General features: G+C 43.1%; 1 protein-coding gene across 7 annotated transcripts in view; it reads left to right on the top strand.

Annotated features, from left to right (window-relative positions):
• UNC79 (unc-79 homolog, NALCN channel complex subunit) overlaps window positions 1-23148 on the top strand; it is a 148298-nt gene that overhangs the window by 80091 nt on the left and 45059 nt on the right. For 6 of the 7 annotated variants that reach the window (XM_082231728.1, XM_082231729.1, XM_082231726.1 and 3 more), the window contains 8 exons: window positions 427-609; window positions 2169-2331; window positions 5694-5846; window positions 8790-10019; window positions 11879-11986; window positions 15587-15703; window positions 20056-20139; window positions 21971-22073. In XM_082231728.1, the coding sequence (XP_082087854.1) occupies window positions 427-609; window positions 2169-2331; window positions 5694-5846; window positions 8790-10019; window positions 11879-11986; window positions 15587-15703; window positions 20056-20139; window positions 21971-22073 (2141 nt within the window). The remainder of the gene's footprint in view (window positions 1-426; window positions 610-2168; window positions 2332-5693; window positions 5847-8789; window positions 10020-11878; window positions 11987-15586; window positions 15704-20055; window positions 20140-21970; window positions 22074-23148) is intronic. The other variant, XM_082231727.1, reaches the window with a different exon arrangement.

Here is a 23148-nt window from a genome sequence, read left to right as displayed (position 1 = left end):
GATCAGCCAGTGCCCTATGCCAATTTTGCGAGGCTGGGCTTGTTCCAGCCTCACAAAGCAGCTTGGAGCTGGTGTTGCGTTGGCTGTGCAGGCTGTGCTGGCACATAGTGGGCTTTATTCACCTTCCATGTCCCACTCCCTGCTAACATGTGTGCCCCGGGCACCATAAATACACGCTCTGCCACTGGCGTGGAGAGAGGAGGTGTGGCCTGGGAAGAGGCCAAAGAGTGAGGAAGAGAGGCCTGGATAGGGTTGCATTTGGACCCTGGTTCTGAGGCCTGCTGATCTACCAATTTAAAGCTTGCAGTCATTTTCTTGAATCATTGCCAGTGTTTTTCTTCTTCCTGATGCCTTTGTTGCTATTATTTTCTAAAAAATGTAATTTTAGTAAATGCTCTAAATTCTAAATTGTGTGTTCATTTCTAGGTGATGGACTATAATATTAACCTGGGGAAACACCTCCTCCCTTTAGTGGCTCAGGTGCTGAAGTACTGCTCATGCCCTCAGCTCAGGCATTACTTCCAGCAGCCGCCCCGCTGCTCCCTCTGGTCCCTGAAGCCCCACATTCGGCAGATGTGGCTGAAGGCGCTGCTTGTCATCCTGTATAAGGTAAATGCTTCTGTGTTGCTTGCCTGAGTCTTTCCTACAGCAACCGGCATGGATCCTGGGTAAGTATAGTGGTAAAAGACAAAGGCACAATCGAGAGCATGGCTGATACCTCCAGCCCTGTTCTGTGTGGTTTATTTAACTCGGAACTGTTTTCTGTGGGGCTCTCAAATGACGAAAGAAGCATCACTAGTGAACAGCCTCCTAAATGTTTTGAGGCAGTGTAGAAATATTTAAAATAAGAAGTAAGTAAATATCATTGCTTTTGTGAGATGACAGACAGGGTTATATGCATAGAAAACCCCCCACTACATTTAAAGCATTCTTATTTGTTTCCTATCCCTGTAGTTCACCAGTGTCTAATACTATATTCCCTTAATATTCAACTGCATTGATGAAAATTGAGCAACGTTCACTGATTTTTATCCACTTACACAACTGAAATCTGCTTGTGCAACAGGACTTCTGGTGTCTCCCCTGCTCTCCAGCCCCCTACTTGCCCCCCAAATTGCCAACACCCCTTGGAAGCTGCAGGGGGAGGAGAGGAAGGAGAAGCCCCATTGCATGAATGGACACTTGCTTCTGCTATGTTGGATCTTATCAATTAAACGTCACAAGAACCATAAGGCTTTACTCATGGAAATATTGCTGCTCAGCAGGCTGTGGAGTGAGAGTGTAGAAGCCTGTGGATGAAAACGGTGCACAAAATAATAGCAATACATGACTAGCTTGGTGGTGTTACAAAAACCACTGGCAGTCAAGGGGAACTGTAAACCAGATTGGAGGTGAGCCATATACTTGATAAAATAACTAAAGCGAACTAGACTTTGGGTGAGTCATGTCATTTAATAAGGGCAATTTTATATTGCCAAATAAAGCTAATTTAGTTGCTTGTACAGTGGTACCTCAGGTTACATACGCTTCAGGTTACAGACTCTGTTAACCCAGAAACAGTGCTTCAGGTTAAGAACTTGGCTTCAGGATAAGGACAGAAATCGTGCTCCGGCGGCGCGGCAGCAGCGGGAGGCCCCATTAGCTAAAGTGGTGCTTCAGGTTAAGAACAGTTTCAGGTTAAGAACAGACCTCCAGAACAAATTAAGTACTTAATCCGAGGTACCACTGTATTTATATATTTTTACAAGATAACTAATGTTTTGGGAAAAGGATCATTTTCAGCTGCTAGCCATGATAGATTCCCCCTCTTTCAGTGAGATAAATTCTGCAGATCTCAACAGCTCTGAAATGCATTTTTACATTCAGCTTCACAAGGAAATTTGTATTTCTAGTCTGTTCAGTGGCTGGTTTTTGGCTACAATATGAGAGTATTCCACACATTATTTTGTGTGCTGTTGTTGTAATATATTGCACTGGCCCTTCTGTTAACTATATCACACATCTCCTTTAATGTTTATAGGTTCCCGTTGACTTTGTCTATCATTTTCGTCCTTGGTTTTCTTCTGTTTCAAAACCTTCTCCTTTGCACTTGCATATTATGTTGTTTAGGTCAGTGGTGTTTTCAATACAAAAAAACAACCTTTTCCATTTTTCTTGTTGTTGGACAGTATCCTTACAGAGATTGTGACATCAGCAAAATCATGTTGCATCTCATTCACATAACCGTCAACACTCTAAATGCACAGTACCACAGCTGCAAGCCTCACGCCTCAGCAGGCCCTATGTACAGCGACAACAGCAACATAAGCCGCTACAGTGAGAAGGAAAAAGGTATTATATAATATTAAAATGTGAATGTGAAGCTGAGGAAGCTGTGGGTGGCATGGATTAAGGAAGAATGTTTTCTGGCATGCTTAGCCTAGATTGAGAGGCCAGCTGTCCATGGACTGAGTTGGGTCAGCTGAAGGAGGATTTCCTGGCCCTCAAATGCCCTACCAAATTTTAACCATGTGGCTCATGGTTTCAATTGTAAGGAAACACACTTTTTTCCTCTCAGGTAGGCACCATTGCCATTTGTAAGAGAACAAGAGAGGTGTTCCTGGTGCGTTCCAGCACCTTTCCCTAGAAAAATAGCACTGCTCTTATTTAATACAAATTCCCTGCTGTACTTCAGGTGTCACACAATAAAAGCAAAAGAAAGCTTTCTCACATTCAGCTGAACAGGGTAGAGGAGTAACTACCTGTGTCCATTATAATGTCTATGGAGAGCTCCCTTATGTGAAAATCTTACTCTTAAAGTAAAGGGCTCACAATCATGTGAAGAGAGCCTTCTGTAACTGTGTTTTTCTAATTTCTTGTACACAAGGCTTTCAAGTCCACATAGGAAAGGAAGTAGATCATTGTTTTTTAAAAAAATAAAAGACACGGGTTGCCTAAGCTTAATGTTGCTTCCATTTCTCTTTCTTGCTAGCAACTTTTAACCAAAAGTATAAAAACAGCATTTAAAGAGAAATGCATAACATTTCTGAACAACATGAGATAGAGAACCAATGATATTTCTATGATTCTTTACCCTCTTTCAGAAGCGCTTATGGATATGCATAAAGGGAAATGAGATGTTCGTTATAAAGTCCGTAAGGAACTCCTGCATATATAAAGAATATTTGTGGGGTTTTCAATCTAATTTACAGGAGGAGCGCTTAAGAAGGATTAGAATTTCAAGCAAGATAAATGACATATGTAACATTTCAAAGTATGAAACTGAATTAAGCTATGGTTTACGACTTAGGTGGGTTCCAACTAAGTTTTCCTATGAGTAGACCCATTGAAATCAAGAAACCTAACTTAGGCTGCATTCCTGAGGCAATTTATTCTATTTTGATTACTTTTCTCTAACTGTTAAGTTCCACACTGAGCTTTCACACAATGTAAAAGCCACTTCTGGAACTATAGTGAAACACAGTGCAAACGGAGTGCTCATTTCTGTGTTGTTTGCTTCCAGGAAAAAAAAAAAATCTGTTTGCAAGCAATATGGAACTGAGTGCTAACTTGTGCTGTATTCCACTATAGCTCTACCATATTCTGCTATAGTTCTGGAAATGGCTTTTACATTGTGTGAAAGTTCAAATATAATGTGGAAATTAACAGTTTGGGATATATCGTGAAAATGGAATAAACCCCATGTGAATGAAGCCTTTAGGCATGTTCATTAATTTTAGTGGATTTACTCCGAGTAAAACTTGGCCGAATGCCACTCTTTATTTTGCAAGCTGCAATGTGACATTTAATGCAGCAATTAATTTATATTATTTCCTGAAGAGATTTGGAAAGCCGAAACTTCTTTTTTTAAAAAAAAGGGGGGAAAGAACCGGAATTACCGTATTTTTCGTCCTATAGGGCTCACCAGCCCATAGGATGCACCTCGTTTTTTTGGGGGGAAATGAATAAAAAAAAATTATCCCCCCCACTGCGTCTGCCGCCCCAAGCCTTGCGCACACCTGCCCGAAGCACGGGGCACCCTCCGGAGGGCTCCCCGTGCTTCGGGCGACAGGCTGCCGCCCCAAGCCTCGCGCGCTCGGCGGGACCTCCTGCCGGGTGTGCAAGGCTTGCGGACACTCGCCTGAAGCACGGGGAGCCCTCCGGAAGGCTCCCCGTGCTTCGGGCGACAGGCTGCCGCCCCAAGCCTCGCGCGCTCGGCGGGACCTCCTGCCGGGTGTGCAAGGCTTGCAGATAGCTTCCTGAAGCCTGGAGAGCGAGAGGGGTCGGTGCACACCGACCCCTCTCACTCTCCAGGCTTCAGCAAAAGCTTGCATTCGCCCCATAGGACGCACACACATTTCCCCTTCATTTTTGGAGGGGAAACAGTGCGTCCTATGGGGTGAAAAATACAGTAAGCTTGATACCTCAAGCAGATCTGGTGTCACTTTTAATAAAATCTACAGGAGACTTGCCTCAGAGGCTCTCCTAGGAGGACAAAGTGGAAAAAGAGTAAAAATAGATGCTGGCCTGCAGCAGTACCTTTTCTTACATGGTCTGCCTGCTTGCCTCACAATTCTTGTCTTTAAGGAAGGAAAAATAAAAGAACATCTGTCACTAACTGAATTCACACATTCAGGACACACCATGGACCCTTTCTAGGCTAGGTGTTATGCTATCTGAATTTAATGGAACCTTGGTCAACAGGTGTTTTTTTTATAAACAACAACAACGTGATTTTGGAGTGAGGAATGTGTTTGCAGATCTTGTTAGTTCTCATCATCTCCAGTCAGCATGGACAATGGTCAGGGAAGATGGGAGTAAGATCACCAACATCTGGAGGGCCATAAGTTATTCTTTTCTGCTGTAGACCTTTAGTAGTTTGGAGGGGGGTGGGGGAAGCTGGCTGTAACAGATAGTGGCATCTGAACTGAGTGAAACACCCACCAATTCTTCTGTTCTAGCTTCAGAGGGCAGTGGTGCATTGGTTACATCTTTCCTACCTGAGTTTGCTGGAACAGGGGTTAGATGAAGCTCCTTTTTACTGTGTTAGAACATCCATCCATTTAGTCCAGTGCTGTCTACTTTGCCTGGCAGCTGCTTGGGTCACTCTGCACTGTACCATGGCTAGAAACTGTGACACTGTCCAGAATGCAAGTGGCTACCCAGCTTGCTTGGACAGTGGTACAAAAACTGAAATATAGATACATTTGTTAGTTTCAGGTATTGGTATCCAAGAAGGCCTTTATATCAAAGGGAAGTGGTAGTCCTCTTAGTACCAGGACTATGACCTTGAAATGGAATTTCAGAGTTTTTCTCAAACTTCCACCAAAGGATAGGCCAGTTCCTATAAAGGAAACCAAAACTTGTTGTTTCGGGATGTTATACAACAGAGAGTCGGCACTTCTGACTATGCTAACTCCAACAGCTTTCTTAATGACCACTAGGGATCTCTCCTTCCCAAACTGCTCTAGGAAGCAGATGGCCCTCCCATCACATATTAATTCTCAACTCACCGTAGTGTTGGCATACTTGCTGTGTGCTCAGTGAAATACTGTTGTGATAGAACTTACGCTGTTTGCCATTATTTGACCTTTATTTTTAAAACAATAAAACTGAAATAGAAGATCAGTGCATGAAGTTTTGATTGCCAAACTGTTTCACGTGCGATATGTTGCCTTTTGCTGCAGAATCAATGCTTGTATTTCTCTCTCCAGCGGAGGAAGACAGCGTCTTTGATGAGTCTGATATTCATGATACACCCACTGGAAACGGCAATAAAGAGTCTCAAACTTTCTTTGCGAGGCTGAAAAGAATTGGGGGCAGCAAAATGGTGAAATACCAGCCAGTTGAGATGAATGCTCAGAGAAGTATGTCATAAAAAAAGAGACTCACTAATTTTATTTTATTTTTTTCAAAAATTTTAATTAAATTTTCCACATTTATAACAAACATAAACAAAAAACATAAAAAACCAAGCAAACAAACAAACAAACAAATAGCCTAACTGTAAAAATTCCACTTTTGTTATCATTGTTGGGTGACTTCCTCAAATCCCCCTGGCTGAGTTTCCATATAAATCATTGTAGCAGTTTTCCAAAACCAGTTTCACATAAAATTTACTTGATCCATTAACCTCTTTCTTTCTTATCATTTTAACTTTTATCCATAGTATTCTACAACACCACATATTTAAATCCTAGGCCAATCTGATACTCGCAAGTAATTCTATTTAATTTATCTTAACATAGTTAACTGAATAATCTTTGAATTTCTTCCATTCCTCTTGATACTCCTCCTCTTTCTGGTCGCGGACTCTTCTGGTCATGTCGGCTAGCTCCAAAAAATCCATCATCTTCATCTGCCATTCCTCCACTGTTGGTACTTCTTGTGATTTCCAATGTTTGGCCAGCAAAATTCTAGCTGCAGTTGTGGCATACAAAAACTATCTGACATCTTTCTTGGGCAATTCCAAACCTATTATTCCAAGTAGAAAGGCTTCTGGTTTCTTAATAAATGTATATTTCAACATTTTTTTTCAATTCATTATAAATCATTTCCCAGAAGTCTTTCACCTTGGGACATGTCCACCACATATGGTAAAAGGTACCTTCTTTTTCTTTACATTTCCAACAAAGGTTATCACTCTTGTTGTAGATCTTTGCTGGTTTTACAGGGGTTAAGTATCATCTATACATCATTTTGGGAGAGTGACTCATTTTAAATTTAACCGAACATCTTTTATGCTATACGTTTTTCTTTTTTATACCTTTTAAAAATGGTGTTAACCAAACTGACATGTGTACCAGACACCGCATCGTATGCAACATGATGAGCACAAAGAAGGATTGTGGAGCTCTGGAAATAGATCACGAGGACTCCAAGGAAACATGGGGAAATGTGTGCCATCGAATCATAGAGTGGTCTTGTAGTTTGATGCAGGAAAGCCAGAGATTGATATAGGAAATCCCCAACAGGCAGCTCTCCAAACTCTGCTTGAAGATCTCCGATGATGATGAGCTAGTCTGGGAAATTGGCTCTATTGTTAAACTGCGCCTCCACTGTTAAACTTTTGCAACTCATTAGATCTTGTCCAGCCCTTCTGGGCAACAAAGATCCAGTCTTTGGCCAAAGGTGAGAAATCAGGATAGTATTGGCTCTGGAAACACAGTTGAGGAATGGCAGGAAGTGGTGGGTATTTTTTTTAACTAGGAGAAGGGAGCATTAGAAGAACCTGGCTGCTGGAGCAGGTCAAAGTCCCATGTAGTCCAGCATCCCTTTTTCACAGTGGCCAACCAGTGAAACCAGTGCTTATGGGGAGCTTGAAAGCAGGACCTCAGTGCATCAGCATTCTCTCCCCTTGTGATTCCAGCAATTCAGAGACATACTGCCTGCAACAGTGGAGGTAGAACATAGCCATCATGGCTAGTGGAACACATTGCTGCTGCTGTGGCTTATAATTGTACCCTGCTCATCGGACTGGGTTCCCCAGCCACTCTGGGTGGCTTCTAGCATATACAAAAACATAATAAAACATTAAACATTAAGAACGTCCCTATATAGGGCTGCCTTCAGATGCTTTCTAAAGGTTGCATAGTTACTTATCTCCTTGACATTGGATGGGAGGACATTCCACTGGACGGGTGCCACTACCAAGAAGGCCCTCTGCCTGGTTCCATGTAACATCACTTCTCAAGGTGAGGGAAATCCCTCAGAGCTGGGTGTTCATCTGTTAGGGATGCTGTAGTTGCAGATGCTGCACTTAAGCAGGGGGTTGACTAGATGACATTAAAGGTGCCGTAACAGTCTTTCAAGTGTGTGAGAGTGCTGTCCTGTCCTGTCCTTGTCAGTTTTTTCCCGTCTGGATGTGCCATACAATGCTCAGCGGGGTGCTATTGACCTTGCATTTACACCTGACACTATTAGCTCTTGGGGTGTGCAACTAGTGGATTGAGGAGAAAGGAAGGCAAGGCACCACTGACTCTCCAGATGTAGGTGGACCACATATCCCATCATCCCTGATCATTGGCCATGCTGGCTGGGGATGATGAGAGTTGGAGTCCAACAACATCTGAAGGGTAATTCTAATTTATTCAGTCCTATGCATTTCCGTTTCAGTGCTTCATCAAACAAAGTGCTCAAGAAGCTACTTAGCCCGCCTGGTCATTTTGCAACAGAACATGTGGTTTTACAGTGCTCCTGGTGAAGACTGTAATTGAAACCTGTTGGCTGAATAAATCATAAATATATTGCACCGTAGAAGTTCCCTCTTGTTCTAACAGCTGGATTGGAGCCAGATTCAGTCAAAAGCTCACTATTGATTTTATTTCTTTCAGTACCGAGTTTTTCTCAATGTCCTGTTTGTTAACTGATTTTAGAAATATCTTCCCATGTTTAAGATTATAGAAAACCTCATGTTGGGCCAGTCTTGAGCCAGCACTGTGTTATCACAGAGTCATAGAATTGTAGAGTTGGGAGGGACCCCATGGGTCATCTAGTCCAACCCACTGCATCTAGTCCAACCCACTGCTAAAGCTTCCATGACAGATGGGCATCCAACCTCTGCTTAAAAACCTCCAAGGAAGGAGAGTCCACAACCTCTCAAGGGAGACTGTTCCACTGTCAAACAGCTCTTAGTGCCAGAAAGTTTTTGTTGTGTCTTGTGTGGAACTAATTCTGCATGCCTCTAAATTAATTTTGAAATCAACGCTAGGATTTGCATCAAAAATGCGATAGTGCCTAATGATGGGGGGGGTGTGGTGGAAATGCCAGTGACTTGCATGGTAATAGCTCTTTCCCCCTGTTTCAACCAGGTGAAATAGAACTTGCTGAATATAGAGAAACAGGAGTATTGCAAGACAACATTCTGCGCTGTGTGAGAGAAGAAAGCATTCAGAAGAAGAAACTGCGCTCACTAAAACAAAAATCGCTTGACATAGGAAATGCAGACTCCCTCTTGTTTACATTGGATGAACACCGCCGGAAGTCATGCATAGACCACTGCGACTTAGAGAAGCCTCCCGCCACTTCCACAGCACTAAGGCAGAATGAGTACGGGCGGCCGCGGCAAAATTCCTCCACCAAGACGGAAGATGGAGACGGAGGGGAGAAGGAGAACCCACCTGCGGTCCCAGAAAGAACCCTAGCAAGGCGGAGGCCTATCATACCAGAAGTCAGGTTAAACTGCATGGAGCCATACGAAGTGAAAGTGGATTCCCCAGCCAAATGCTCTCCTCCAAAGGAGGACTTGGACCTTATAGACCTCTCCTCTGATTCAACTTCAGGACCTGAAAAGCAGTCGGTGGTCTCCAATTCAGACAGCGACTCATTGGTCTTTGAACCGCTCCCTCCTCTCAGGATAGTGGAAAGCGACGAGGAAGATGCTGACCTCCCAAGCCAGCGGAATGACAGCATCTCCGGCAAGATGGCTCCCTCATCTCCATCAAGTCCCACCAGCCTCTCTGTGCTCAGCCTCAGCACGACCCCTCTTGTGCAGTTCAGCATTGAAGATTGCTCCAAAGATGTGCTCCCTTCTGCATCAAGCCATATCGTTTCATTCGCAGAAGAGGTAGCCACCTCCATTCCTCTGGAAGGTCAGAAAGATGTTGATCAGCTAGCTAAGCCAGAAGAAGTCCACGAGGCACCCCCCGGCAGCCCCCTCACGCTGAAGCAGAAACGAGATATGCTGCAGAAGTCCTTTGCTCTTCCAGAGATGTCCATCGATGATAACTTTGATTTATGCATAGAGGAGATTAAGCCGATCGGGCCCTTTCCCAGTTCAAGTGGGAAAAGCGTCTTCATCAAGGCTCCTGAGGACTCTGAGGTCCAAACGGAAAGTGATAAGCCGGACGCCGCTGCAGAATCTGATACAGAGCAAAGCACAGAACAGAAGCAGGAGGAGGAAGCCGAAGAGTCAGAATTTAAGATCCAGATTGTTCCAAGGCAGAGGAAGCAGAGGAAGATTGCAGTGAGCGCCATTCAGAGAGAGTACCTTGACATTTCCTTCAACATCTTAGACAAGCTGGGGGAGCAGAAAGAGTCAGGTAAGCACAAGCTGTGGGTCAACCCACCTGAAAAATAAATGTTCTCTTCTTGCTACTGTGCTAGAGGAAAGAGAGAATTTCTTACCTTGCTTTTCCCAGCAGTAATGGGGTGAATTCGCAGTTGTGGGAATTTGAAGTAAGAGCTCCCCCACTGTGAAAGGCCTCATCTCGGTTTGAGCCAGGCTCAGACCCCCTCAAATCTGAGTATAGCTCACAATGGGCTTTGTCCATTTCCCTCACCTCTTTCCTAAGGATTCCCCCTTAATTTGAGAAGGAAAAGGTGAAAACTGGCAGGGAAGGTGGAGGCACATGACACACACACACATGTGCACATGCACACACAGAAATAAAATTTTCAGACCCTGTCCTAGTTTTCCTAGGTTCTGTCACCATTGAGAATCAAGCCAGCACCACTCTGAGTAGCATTGCCTGTTCCTCTGCAGAGTCACATCCTCAGTTACACTAGCAGGAGGGTCCCTCTAGCATGTCGGAATCTGCGTTCGACCAAGCTGATAAGGCTCATCTTCCTCCGACCGAGTCCTTTGGAATTGCCTCCAACGTGATTACCAACCTGAGCCTTTGATGAGGCCTCAGGCACATTCCCACCCAGCATAGAATCAAAGCAGCATGCAGAAGTGGTGAGATTTATGGCTACATTGCAAAGAGTTTTATCGCTAAGCTGCGCAGACAGAAAATACATCCTCTCTCTGTGAAAGGCAGAGAGCAACTGAAACAAACAAAGGAACAGGAAACCAGTAACGTCACATCCGTCTCCCGTGAGACTTCCAACAGCCTGGACTGTCTCTGGAATGTAAACAGAGTCTTGTGACTCTAAGCAGCAGCACAGTGGCACAAACAGAAACTAACATAGCACAGCATTCCCCAAGGTGGGCGATACCGCCCCCGGGGGGCGCTGGGACAATCCATGGTGGGGGGTGGTAGTAGCCTTGGGTGCAATTGGGGTGGCGGCATTGAATAAAAATAAGGGGGGGGGTGGAAGCATAAAGGAATCAGAGAAGAGAAGGAAAAAATGAAGAAAAAATATTTGTACATGTTCCATCTGTTGTGCAATGACACTTACCACCAGGCGGTAGGCCAAATAAGTTTGGGAACCTCTGCTCAACCATAATGGGCTTTCCCCTTTCTCACCCCCCCTCATGTCCCTTCATGCACTCCAAAACAACTCTGTGGAGTTGGGAGAATTTCCAGGACGGCATGTGCAAGGAGAGGCGATAGTTCTGTCTGGCGAGCAGAAATGAGGGTGAGAATTCCGGAGCTGGGGTGCCACTTTAGAGAAGACCCTGTTCTGGTTTCTGACCAATTGGATCTCTGTTAAAGGTGCTACAACCGCAATGGCCTCCCCGCCGTATTTCAGCTCATGGGCATACTGTAATATTGGGAGAGGCATCTTGAAACAGGGTTTTGTATATTTCTGAGTTCCCCAAAGAGGTGCAATTTGCACCCTTCTATTACGCCCCTTTTAGGATCTCTGCCAATGAAGGGGTGGGAGGGTAGGACCTTGTGCAGAAGCTTCCGTGAGTGAGGTGCATTTATCGTCCTCCTAGAAGTGAATGCCAAGTGCTCACATAAAGTAAAAGCCAAACACTTCAGGATGTTTTCCTTATGCACAAATCTCATTTCAAAGTCATTTGTAATAAGCGGGAGCCTTTTTTCTGTCAAAGTGTCTCGTTTATTCCAAACCATCGCTTGTAGAGCCAAGTGGTGTATTGGGGCGAAGTGGGGGGTGGGAATTAGACTGGGAAAGGGTGGTTGATGAACAAGCGTTCCCTGGGGTTTTGGTTTTTTTTTTTTAAGGCCAAAAAGAGAATCTGAGCTTCAAGCACTGTTTCTCTTTGCAGATGCTTCAGCTAAAGTCCTTTCAACCCTCGAAATGCCAAGGGAATCATCATCTGCGCCGACACTTGAAGCAGGTGTACCAGAGATGAGTAGCCATTCTTCCATGTCAAGTAAGTTTTCCCCTGGCTTTGAGGAGAGGAACTCTGTTACGGCACTTGAGGGCTTCTTAGGACGGTTTTGCCATCTGGCGCATCACCTTCCTCCACTAATTTACATTTGACTGGTCCTTTATGTGCCTTGTGCGCAGGCCGATTAATTGACTCTGTGAGAATGGGAGTGGCGTTGGCAGTCTTAAGAGCAAGGCATACTAGGAGGAAATGGATAAATCAGTTTCTTTCAGCTCCCTGTTTTTCCAGTCATAAGTTCCCCATATTTCCACATTGGTTAGCTTTTTTCTTTTATGAAGTCCTCATGAAAATTCATCAACATACACATATTATTATTATTTTTGCAAGCATTTCCACCTAATACATTGTATATGCTGTTTATGGCATGGTGTGTGGCAATCAGCAGATCATCAGGGATTGCCAAACTCCTATACAAGCTATCTGGCAAGCATGGATGGGCCATTCCATATCAAGTAATTCAACTTTTTTTACTTTTTTGTCATCCAATTTTCTTAATATTTTGTACACTTGTTGAATGATCAAAACTAAGTTTAATTCTAAAATTTTGATTTTTTATCTCATCCCGTTTGTGAGTTATGAGGGTTTGATATTTTTTAAAAAAATGACAATTTTGGCCTTACACAAAAACATTAAAAGCTCAGTGTTTGGTGTAAAGTATAAATAATGGAAAAATAAATGTTTTCAGACCCATTTCATGTGCAAGGTTTTTTCTCCATAATTTTGTTTGTTATTCGTTTTATTGTAATGTTCATGAAAAGAAGTACTAACAAGAATTCTTTCAAAATATTTATTCTATCATGCAATAGCAAGCTATCACTTCAAACACCTTTTTAAAAGAGCCTGACTAGCTTTTCAGATACAACTTTTTAAAGAAATGCTTGATATTATAGTTTGAAGTCTTGTTTATTCTGTTACATTTTACTCCAAGAAGACCCATTCATCCTAAATAGAACCCAATAAAGCATTTAAAGGAAGTCCATCGTGTGGCATATCATACTAAAGCCCGTGAAGTTCTGAAGAGATTGCTGTTTTTAGTTTTGACACATCTCAATTGTGGGCCGAGCTTTTAAGGTTTTAGTGTAGTCTGGTAAGGCCAAAATTTTCAAATTTAAAAAATTTCAAACCCTCATAACTCACAAACAGGATGGGATAAAAAATTAAAATTTTAGATTTAAACTTAGTTTTGATCATTCAACAAGTGTACAAAATATTAAGAAAATTGGATCACATGCGGTAAACAGATTGGATCACTTGATATGGAATGACCCGAATACCCAACTGATTGTCGGGCATTACAAATGCCCCATGCATCTTTCTTCGCAAGCGCTGACGATTAGCTGTGCAGGGGAAGATTGGTCACCTAACATCACTGTGACATCAAGAGATTGACAGCTGGGCACACCTGTCAAATGCAGCCCTCAGGGGTGGGGTGGGAGAGATAAGGATCTGGTGGGATCCAGTTTCCCTCTCTTGTCATAAATGAGGCAATTTTGATCTGGTTTATTGGTTTAGTTTTTTATGTTTTAAAGTAGGCTTGTAATTTTTTCTTGATTTTGCTGCTTTATCTTTTGTAAACCACTTTGAGGTTCTTTACAGCTAATAAATTTTATGAAATAAATAAATAACTGTTCCAAGTTTTCTGGGCCATGTATGGCTACTTTAAAATGGTTGCCAGATTGATTTTATAAAGCCATTGATAGCGTGGTCATGCATAAAATATTATGTGAGAAAACTCATATAGTCAGAAACATGGATATTGTGCTGTATTGGCCCAGCTGCACCTCAAATATTAGAGAATCCTTTCATTCCCACCCCCATTATAAAAATAACCACTCCAGTATTAATAGTCAAAGCTGTCCTTGAGACATCAGATAAGTAACTCCCAGAAACCGAAATCAGTGTTCTGATAATGAATAATATGCCTAAGAGAAGCTTTAATTTCCATTATAAAAGCAAAGGAGCAATTTCAAAACAGCCAATTTCCTATGTTTTCAACTCTCATCTGCGCCCCAAGCAATAATGTCTGCTCTGAAATTTTAATTGCTGTTCTTTCATTGGGAAATTCAGTGTTTGATAAACTGATAAGGCTTTCATTTCAATCCATTGCACTGGAGCTGATGGAAGTTATGTTGTTCCCAACTGGATGTGAAAGACTTCTTTCTGCAGGATGCTTCTCTTTTAAAAGCACAGAATCCTATTATATCAAATCCTGTTATATCAAATGGAACCAGAATTTGCATCAATTCCAGCAGGTTAGACAGGATGTTGTTTGGGGTATTGAAAGAAGCGAAATGTGCACAAGTGCATCCGAGGGCAGCACTCTGCACTGAAATACTTTTGAAATGGGTTCAGTCGGACATTCACCAGCAGGTGACATGGACCGGTACTAATGCTTGCTTTGGATCCAAAAACCAAATCCTTCCAAACAAAACCACACAGTCTCTTCAAATTTTATTTTCCTTAGGGCTTTGCATTGGCTCCTGGTAAATCCTAGATTCCAAACCCTATCAGGCTGATGATGGGATTCATCAAGGCTGAAGCTTCACAACTATAAAAAATCCTCTGGGGAAAAAAACACATTTTAAAGCTCACAATGAGAAATTTCATAGAGTTCCTAATTCAGCTCTACAGCGCCATACAGCGTTATAACACATTTATAACATTTTATTTTCACTAATGTAGCTGAGTTCCCAGAGTGAGTTGAGGCAGCCATGGGCCAGATTTCGGAACATGTTCATAGTTTCTTACGTTCTTCTCTTTTTTAAAAAAATGTTTTTTTAATATGTTCTACTGGATCAGACCAAAAACCTATCTAGCTTTCTGTTTTCACATCACAGCAGCCAGCCTGATTCCTATGGGGAAATCAGAAGGAGACCATGAGTGTGGTAGCACTCTTCTACCCAAGATCCTCAGAAACTGTTATTCAGAGACGTAGTGATTCCAGTATTGGAGGGAAAACATAGGCATCATGACTGGTAGCCATTGGTGGTCATTTATAGCCTTCTCTTTGCTGAAATTGTCTATAAGCCATACTCCTCCCTTTCCACATGGAACACTGAATGGTGAGAAAACACACACACACACACACACACACACAAATCTCACTGGATCCGGCGATCAGTTTCTTCAAATATTCCCGAAGGACTATCTTGCAAAAGATGGAGTAGACTTGTTTTCTTTAAAAATAAAATAAAACCCAATTTTTCATTTTACAATGTTTCTACAACAAAAATTAAATCTAAACAAACATCAACATTTTCTTTGACTTCCCTCCCCTCTTCTCCGTGGTTCCTTGTTCTGCGTCTCAATCTTACTGCATAACGAGTTCCAAAATCATATTTAAACATGTATTTCATCTCAGTGAACTCATTTCGGAATGTATTTTATCCTAAAATAGGTATTCTTTTATTTTATTTTTTAGCCAAGGACTGTATTGTAGAAAACAGAGGAGCGCAAAAAGTCGAAGGATGATTACATTCTGAACTATGTGTTAGTAGGGGAGGTGTGGTTAGATCGGTTCACTTTATAATATGTGCCTAGTGAAAATCTCCATCCTGAAACTCTTCCATTTCTGACTTGCAGCCCAGTTCCGACAAATGAAGAGGGGTTCTCTGGGAGCTCTCACTATGAACCAGCTAATGAAGAGGCAGCTGGAACACCAATCTAGTGCCCCTCATAATATCAGCACATGGGACACTGGTAAGTATTTCCACCCTCCATCCCTGTGTCCCTGTGTGCCTCTCTTTTCCCTTTCCTTTCTCTTCCATCTTTCTGGTCCCATAGGCTAATCAATGGCTGCGTCTGCTTGCTGTGTTGAATTGCTGGTGTTGTAGAATCTTCCACTGCATAGCTCAGTTGGCTAGAGCACGGTGCTGATAACTCCAAGGCTGCAGGTTCGATCCCCATATAGGACAGCTGAATATTCCTACATTGCAGGGCATTGGACTAGGTGATCCTCTTGCAACTCTACAATTCTATGATTCTTTGGAAAGAAGCCTGGCTTAAAACCAAGTCAACGGAAAGACTACGATCTTGTTGATAGGGAAGCCACTGTTTTTCTTCTGTGAAATCTTCAAACACCACAGATTGAACACCAGTTTGATCTAAACTGAGGATGTGCATGGCTGGATCAATGGATACTGCTTTTGCTTTCATATATCTCTGCTTCTATATTAGGCAGGGGCAGCCCTACCATTAGGCAGAATGAGGCAACCACAGATGCTGGGGCACAGTAGCCTGCAAGTCTTCCATCTCAGCTTCCTAGCTATTCCTCTCTGTTTTCAAATGGCCTGTCCTTGGCCCCCTAACCTGGCCTGCTGCTGCAGGTGTGGTCAAGAATGCTATCTTGACACCAGTGTTGAATTAAGATTAATCTGACAGTTCAGTCAGTTTCTATACGTGGAGTGGGGAGAAGATGCGATCCTATTCTTTAAACCGCTGAGCCTCTTGGGCTTGCCGATCAGAAGGTTGGCAGTTCGAATCCGTAAGACGATGTGAGCTATCATTGCTCTGTCCCAGCTCCTGCCAACCTAGCAGTTCGAAAGCACACCAGTGCAAGTAGATAAATAGGTACCGCTGCAGCGGGAAGGTAAGTGGCGTTTCCGTGTACTCTGGTTTCTGTCACGGTGTTCTGTTGCGCCAGAAGCGGTTTAGTCATGCTGGCCACATGACCCGGAAAGCTGTCTGTGGACAAACGCTGGCTCCCTCAGCCTGAAAATGAGATGAGCGTCACAACCCCATAGTCTTCTTTGACTGGACTTAACCGTCCAGTGGTCCTTTACCTTATATGTTGTAGTCCAACAGCCAAATTCCTTGAGCCAGTCCTGATTTCAGACCTCTCTCTTGATGACCACAGGTGCACCTAGGCATGGTGTATGAGATCCTGCTAATTAGAACAAATAGGACCGTGAGTGTGTGTGTGTGGTCACTCTTAAACCACTTTAACACTCGCGGAGAATCCTGGGAACCGTTATTTGTTAAGAATGCATCCTTAACAAGCTGCAGTTCTCAGGGATTCTCTGTGACTGCTAAAGCAGGATACGCGTGTGCTAAGTATATGGTGTGGGTGTGCCTTCTGTGTGGATGTGAAAGAGAGAGAGATTTGGATCAGCCCACAATGCTGGGGGAGGTGAGTTAACCCTTTCTCTGCTGCATAACTTTCCTGATGAAAATCATCCCCCAAAGCTACTACAGTGGTACCTCAGGTTACATACGCTTCAGGTTACAGACTCTGCTAACCCAGAAATAGTACCTCGGGTTAAGAACTTTGCTTCAGAATGAGAACAGAAATCGTGCTCTGGTGGCACAGTGGCAGCGGGAGGCCCCATTAGCTAAAGTGGTGCTTCAGGTTAAGACGAAGAAGAGTTTGGATTTGATATCCCGCCTTTCACTCCCTTTAAGGAGTCTCAAAACGGCTAACATTCTCCTTTCCCTTCCTCCCCCACAACAAACACTCTGTGAGGTGAGTGGGGCTGAGAGACTTCAGAGAAGTGTGACTAGCCCAAGGTCACCCAGCAGCTGCATGTGGAGGAGCGGAAACGCGAACCCGGTTCCCCAGATTACGAGACTACCGCTCTTAACCACTACACCACACAGTTTCAGGTTAAGAACGGACCTCCAGAACAAATTAAGTACTTAACCAAAGGTGCCACTGTATTTCCTTGACCAGGAAAACACCACTTTGTCCCTCTCCCATTTTGCTGGGTTGTTTGTTTGCTTTTAGAAGTGTATGGGGTCATTTTTATGCAGCTCTTCCCCCCATGTTTAGTTGGGTCCTTGGAAACGAAAAGGCAAGTATTCCTCAGAGAAGTATTCCTCAAGGATTTTACTTCTGTGCACTAGCAAAAGGTATTTCCCTGGGGAAAGAAACACTCGCCTCTTCTTCCCCTGGTTGAGCTTCATCATTGGTTTCATAGTAGCTCAATTTATTCCCACACAGGAGGCAGCTATGCCACTTACAACCAGCGGGTGGTCAAAGTAGAACGTGATACCCTGAAGGAGGGATGGTGGAACCTGTGGCCCTCCAGCCATTGCTGGACTACAATTCCCATCATCCTCAGCCACTGACCATGCCAGCTGGGGCTGATGGGAGTTGGAGTCCAACAGCATCTGAAGAGCAGCAAGTTCCTCACACTGGATCGGGTCAGGCTGGACCGCTAGTTCATACAAATTGTGGTCGTTTTTATAATCAAGACTTCTGTCCTCCTACTTCCCTTATCGTTGTTTATAAACAAAATGAATACATTTGGTTTTCAGTGTGTGTGTGTCTATTAACATATCTTTGCTAACCACACTAAACATTTATTAAGCCTTTGGCTCTCTTTCCCATCCCTCCATAATTCTGTAGAATCCTCCAGGATGTCCCACTCGGCTGATGATTTTACAGAATGATAGATCCTGGCAAATTACAGGGACCAGATGCTTCACTGCAGTTATCTTCCAAAATTATGCATTTGGGGAACTTCTGCAATGAAGCGGGAAATGCCAGGAGAATTCCCAAGATGGAAAACAAGGGAAATGTTTCTGTCACAAGATTAGTTGATGCACATGGATCAGAAACGGCCGTTTAATTCAGAATCAGTTTAGTGTTCTGTTCCTTCTTGGGCACCTGTGGTTCTGAGATCAGCATTGTTTCGGATAACTCACCCTGGGATTGGACTAAAGATTCCTGTTCATGAACAGTCCCAGATTTACCAGATTAATTTTTCTGCTGTCTTGTTTGCTATATCATACAGTCCCATTTCTGCTGTTAGGCCCCGTAGTGTGCCAATGATGTCACTGAACCTTCACTGCACTGCCCATCCTTCCCCCATTTTTCCTGCCATCTCTGAAGAGTTAGCATTTCTGGCAATATGGGGACTGTACTTGAGGAGTGCATGGGGACAGCAGCATGCACCAAGCTGTGCCATTCAGGCTTCAGGAGCCCTAACACAGCCTCACAAGATTGGCAGTGGTGAGATTGCAGTATTCCAAACCCAGATGGACCTTCTGGAAAATGTGGGAAATCCCCTCCCCCCAATTCTGCGGTGGGTTTGATCCTGCCAGACTCCCAAATCTGCTGGTGACAACTCTGCTTATTTCACCTAGAAAAGAAGAACGCTAGTTTCATTTACTTCTTGGCTACCACATGTCTTCTGCTCTGCTTCACCTCTGATTTTAACATAGATAATTGCTAAACTTGTTTCAGAATTGGTGCAGTTTGCCACAGTTTGCCATTCTTTTCCATTTTCTTTCCGCTCCACAAATGTCTTTAGTTAGGGGGGGAAGCTTCAGTTTTGTGGAGGTGACTTTTGGGTTCGCCTTTCTCACACTTCATTTCAAACTGTCCATCCTCGGATTCTTTTTCTGCAATGCAAATTCGCCATGTAAACCTAAAGCATCCTGGTCCATTGTGGTGAGCATCTTTGATCTTGTTTTGCTGTTTGCTTGACATTGCCTTCTTCTACAGCCCTTAACATATTCCATTTCTTTCTGTATATAGTTCCCAATTTCATATATAATCCAAATCCTCTGACCACTTCAGCTCTTCTACAGTTTGGTAGGAATGACGTGGTGCCCAAATCTAAAGATCTGAGGAACGTTAGACCGCCCCTCAAAAAAACCAGTAGGTCTTTGTGCTTGACCCCAGCTGTTGCTATTTCAGCACATTCTCTGCCTTCTTTAAACTATATATTTAAGTTAGGAAGTGGGCTCAGCATCTAGGCAGGGGATACCGCTCAGTGGGGGAGACATACTTCATATGCAGAAGGTACCAGGCTCAATTCCTGGTATCTCCACTTAAAAGATGTGAAAGACATTCAGCGAATGCAATCTCAGGTTAAATCTCAAGGCAGGGCTGGGGAAGACTGCCAGTTCACAACAATGAGCTAAATGGACAAATGGTCTGACCTGGTCTTCCTTCTTCTCTTTCCAGTAGGAGTTGTCTTTTTTCTAGTTGCCTTGCATTAGCTGTTTGTCGCTAGCTGTTGTGCTCGTGTTTGGTGTCTTTGTGGTGCTGGTGGCAGACTCTCAACGGAGACTAGAGGGGACTGAAGTTCTCTGTTTATCCACAGAACAGATACAGCATGGGAAGAGGCCGTGCAATGTCTCAGTTTGCCTAAACCCTGACCTGGAGGGACCACCACTAAGAATAAGAGGTTAGTTCAGTGTCCATTCAGCCTTGGTTTCACCTCCGCAGCTTCACAACCAAGGTGCTTAGTTAGATCTGAATGTGATGGTGGTTCTGGCAGTCTCTGAGCTGACCTCATCGACCATTTTGCACAGAGCCTTGGATTACAAGACTAGATATCTCCCCAGCCCAGGTTTGAAGTGGGCAACTTGGAGCTCTCACAATGTTCTTCTTTCAGCGCAATCGGTTTTTTCTTGTTTATGATCTCTAGCAAAGTTTGGCAACTGTTTCTTTGCAAAAGAGCAGCAATCTGACTCTGAAATTGCTTTGTCTCTCAGGCGTCTCACTAATCTAACCCCTGTAATGAATTCTGAGCTATCCTTATTTCATGTTATAGCACAATACGATAGGGGATAGGGAAATTGTACATTCTTATTGCGATGTTCTGGTTAAAGTAGGTGACCTCCCCTCGCCACCTGCTGATATACAGACCTGCAACTTCATGTTATCTCCTGGCTTCTAACTGCACACACCAGCTTCCAGCTGCCTCAGAATTTTGTGCTAGGGAAGCCATTCAATCCCTTAAGTCACAAAGAAAGAGTTAGGCCAGGCACATGTAATCAGTACAGCTTTCAATCTGTGTTATCATTGTTGAAGAGTTCTGAAGACCAAGAGTCCATCAAGTTAAGCTCAAAAGGACCATTGAAGATATCCATTCTCAGACTTGATGGAGGAAGTCTTTGCAGAGAAGAAATATTTGTACCAAGCTTAACACAATGATTGTTTGAGGTTGGCTTCCTAGTCCATTTTAGCACGGCAGGATCTAACACTGATTCCAAATGATGTTGCAGTAACCTTATTTACCATAAGAAAGTGTTTATGTAATGGCAGCTGCAGAAATCACATCTGTATAACTACCATGGATTGCCAGGCTTCTTTGGACATGTTAACCCCCCAAAAAAAAACATTATTAATTGCCCAGTAGTTCACTACCTGTCTGTGTTTTCCAGATAGTCTTAGCTCTGTGACCCACTCTCCTTAACCTCTGACTCTGCCCCCCCAGGTTTACACGGCTTCCCCATGTTTCTATTTGAAAAAGGCGCTGTAGTGACCCTCTTTCAATTGTACTCTTTCTAAGCCCCAAATCACCCAGCATATATAGATGATGAGTTTACTCTCATATCGGCCTGTTTTGCCTCTGACAGATGCTAGCCATCCAAAGCTAAGATTTCATTTCGCCTCCTCTGTCTAAGTGAAACTGTTTGCCAGGTCTTGATGAATGGACACTTTCAGTCCCTAACCTTTCTTAAAGGTGAGAAGTATTTCATCTAACATCACAAAAAGAACCAACCCAGTGATTGAAAGAATCTCTGGCTGGCCAGCTCTGTTCTGTAGTGCGCCTCTTTCCTCTAAAGAAGGGACCGGAACAGGATTGTGAATGCAAAACTGGAACATCCTCTTGGTTTCTTCTTTTGGTGTCTTTGACTTTGATAGAGAATATCATAGAAGAACAAGAAACCAAGTATGATCGAAGGGGTTCTCCAAACTCACTGCTATTTGTGCTTCTAGCGCGGCTCTTTATTGGGGACGATCCTTCAGATTTCTCTGGAGAAGTATCCTCTAGCAGATCTTTGATTAGTTTAGAGACATCTCATCACTTTTGATAAAATTTACATCAGCAGAAGGTATTGTCAATAGGATCCATTGGTCAAAAGAGAAATCTACTTTCACGAACAAAACAGTTACTTTTGTTTTTTAATCCCATTAATATTCAAGGATCCTTCCTTCCTTCCTTCCTTCCTTCCTTCCTTCCTTCCTTCCTTCCTTCCTTCCTCTTTCTCTCCCCCTTCTCTCTCTAGGTGCCACAAAATCTAGCTTGCTGTCAGCACCCAGTATAGTCAGTATGTTTGTACCAGCACCCGAAGATTTTATTGATGACCAACCGACCATGATGACTGACAAGTAAGCATCTTCATTTCTTCATACTAATTGCACACACAAATGATGACAAACACACAAATGATGAAACAGTCAAAACATCTACAAAGCTATTCCAGTGCAGGTTCAGACTGGGAAAGGTCTCTTTTAAAAAGGCTTGTTAAAAGAAGAAAGTCTTCAGTAAGCGCTGAAGAGGCAACAGAGATGATGCCCGTCTGATACTCAAGGGGAGGAAATTCCTAAGAGTAGTTTTGTGCCTGATTCCTACATTGGGTGAAACAGACCCCCTGATATCTACAGAAGACCTTCAGCTGCAAAGTGCAGTGGTCTGACTGGCTATATAAGGGGAGAGATGATTTTTCAGGTATCCCAGTCCCACCCCGTATCGGGCTTTATACACTGAAACCAGCTTAGAACTTAGCCCAGAGGTTAACAGGTAGCCACTTACGTATTTAGTGGTTTGTCATTTAAGACCAACCATAGACATAGAGCTGTTTTATAAGCAGCAGCAGCAGCAGCAGCAGCAAACTTTGTAACCCAAACAAAACTGGAAGTATCTTTAGAAGACTTTCTTAAACTTTTCAAGTAAAGAAAGTTGGAAGGCCAAAATAGAAGGCACTTGTAACAAGATTTAGACTAGATGAGAACTGGGGATTATTATTATTTTGAAAAAAAGCTCCCTCAAGGCAAGAAAAACCTCCCTTTCCCCCGATAGGAGTATGATTCTCATTTTGATGATTTGGGTGGGGTGGGGCAAAGGGAGGGGGAAATAACAAGAAAAGACTGCAATGCAATTTTTGACAGGAGTCCTATTTTTAAAGGGACATTATGGGGAAATAACAGGTTTATTTATTGAGTTATTTGAATATTTATTCAATGTGTATCTTTCCTCCCCCCCCCCTCGCCCAAAAAGGAGCCCTGGGTGCCAAACACATCAATCAAAATCACAATTAAATTAAGTTAAAAATATTCTTAAAACCATGAAAATCATTGTTTCAGCCAGAGATCTCAGAATTGCCAGGAACAGTGCCATTCAGTCATATTATTATTATTATTATTATTATTATTATTATTATTATTATTATTCCACCCTTCATCT

Source organism: Podarcis vaucheri, assembly GCF_965113315.1.
Source record: "Podarcis vaucheri genome assembly, chromosome: 1".
Classification (NCBI taxonomy): Eukaryota; Metazoa; Chordata; class Lepidosauria; order Squamata; family Lacertidae; genus Podarcis; species Podarcis vaucheri.
The sequence above is the reverse complement of the archived record's forward strand: the minus strand, read 5'-3'. Positions and strand labels throughout refer to the sequence as shown.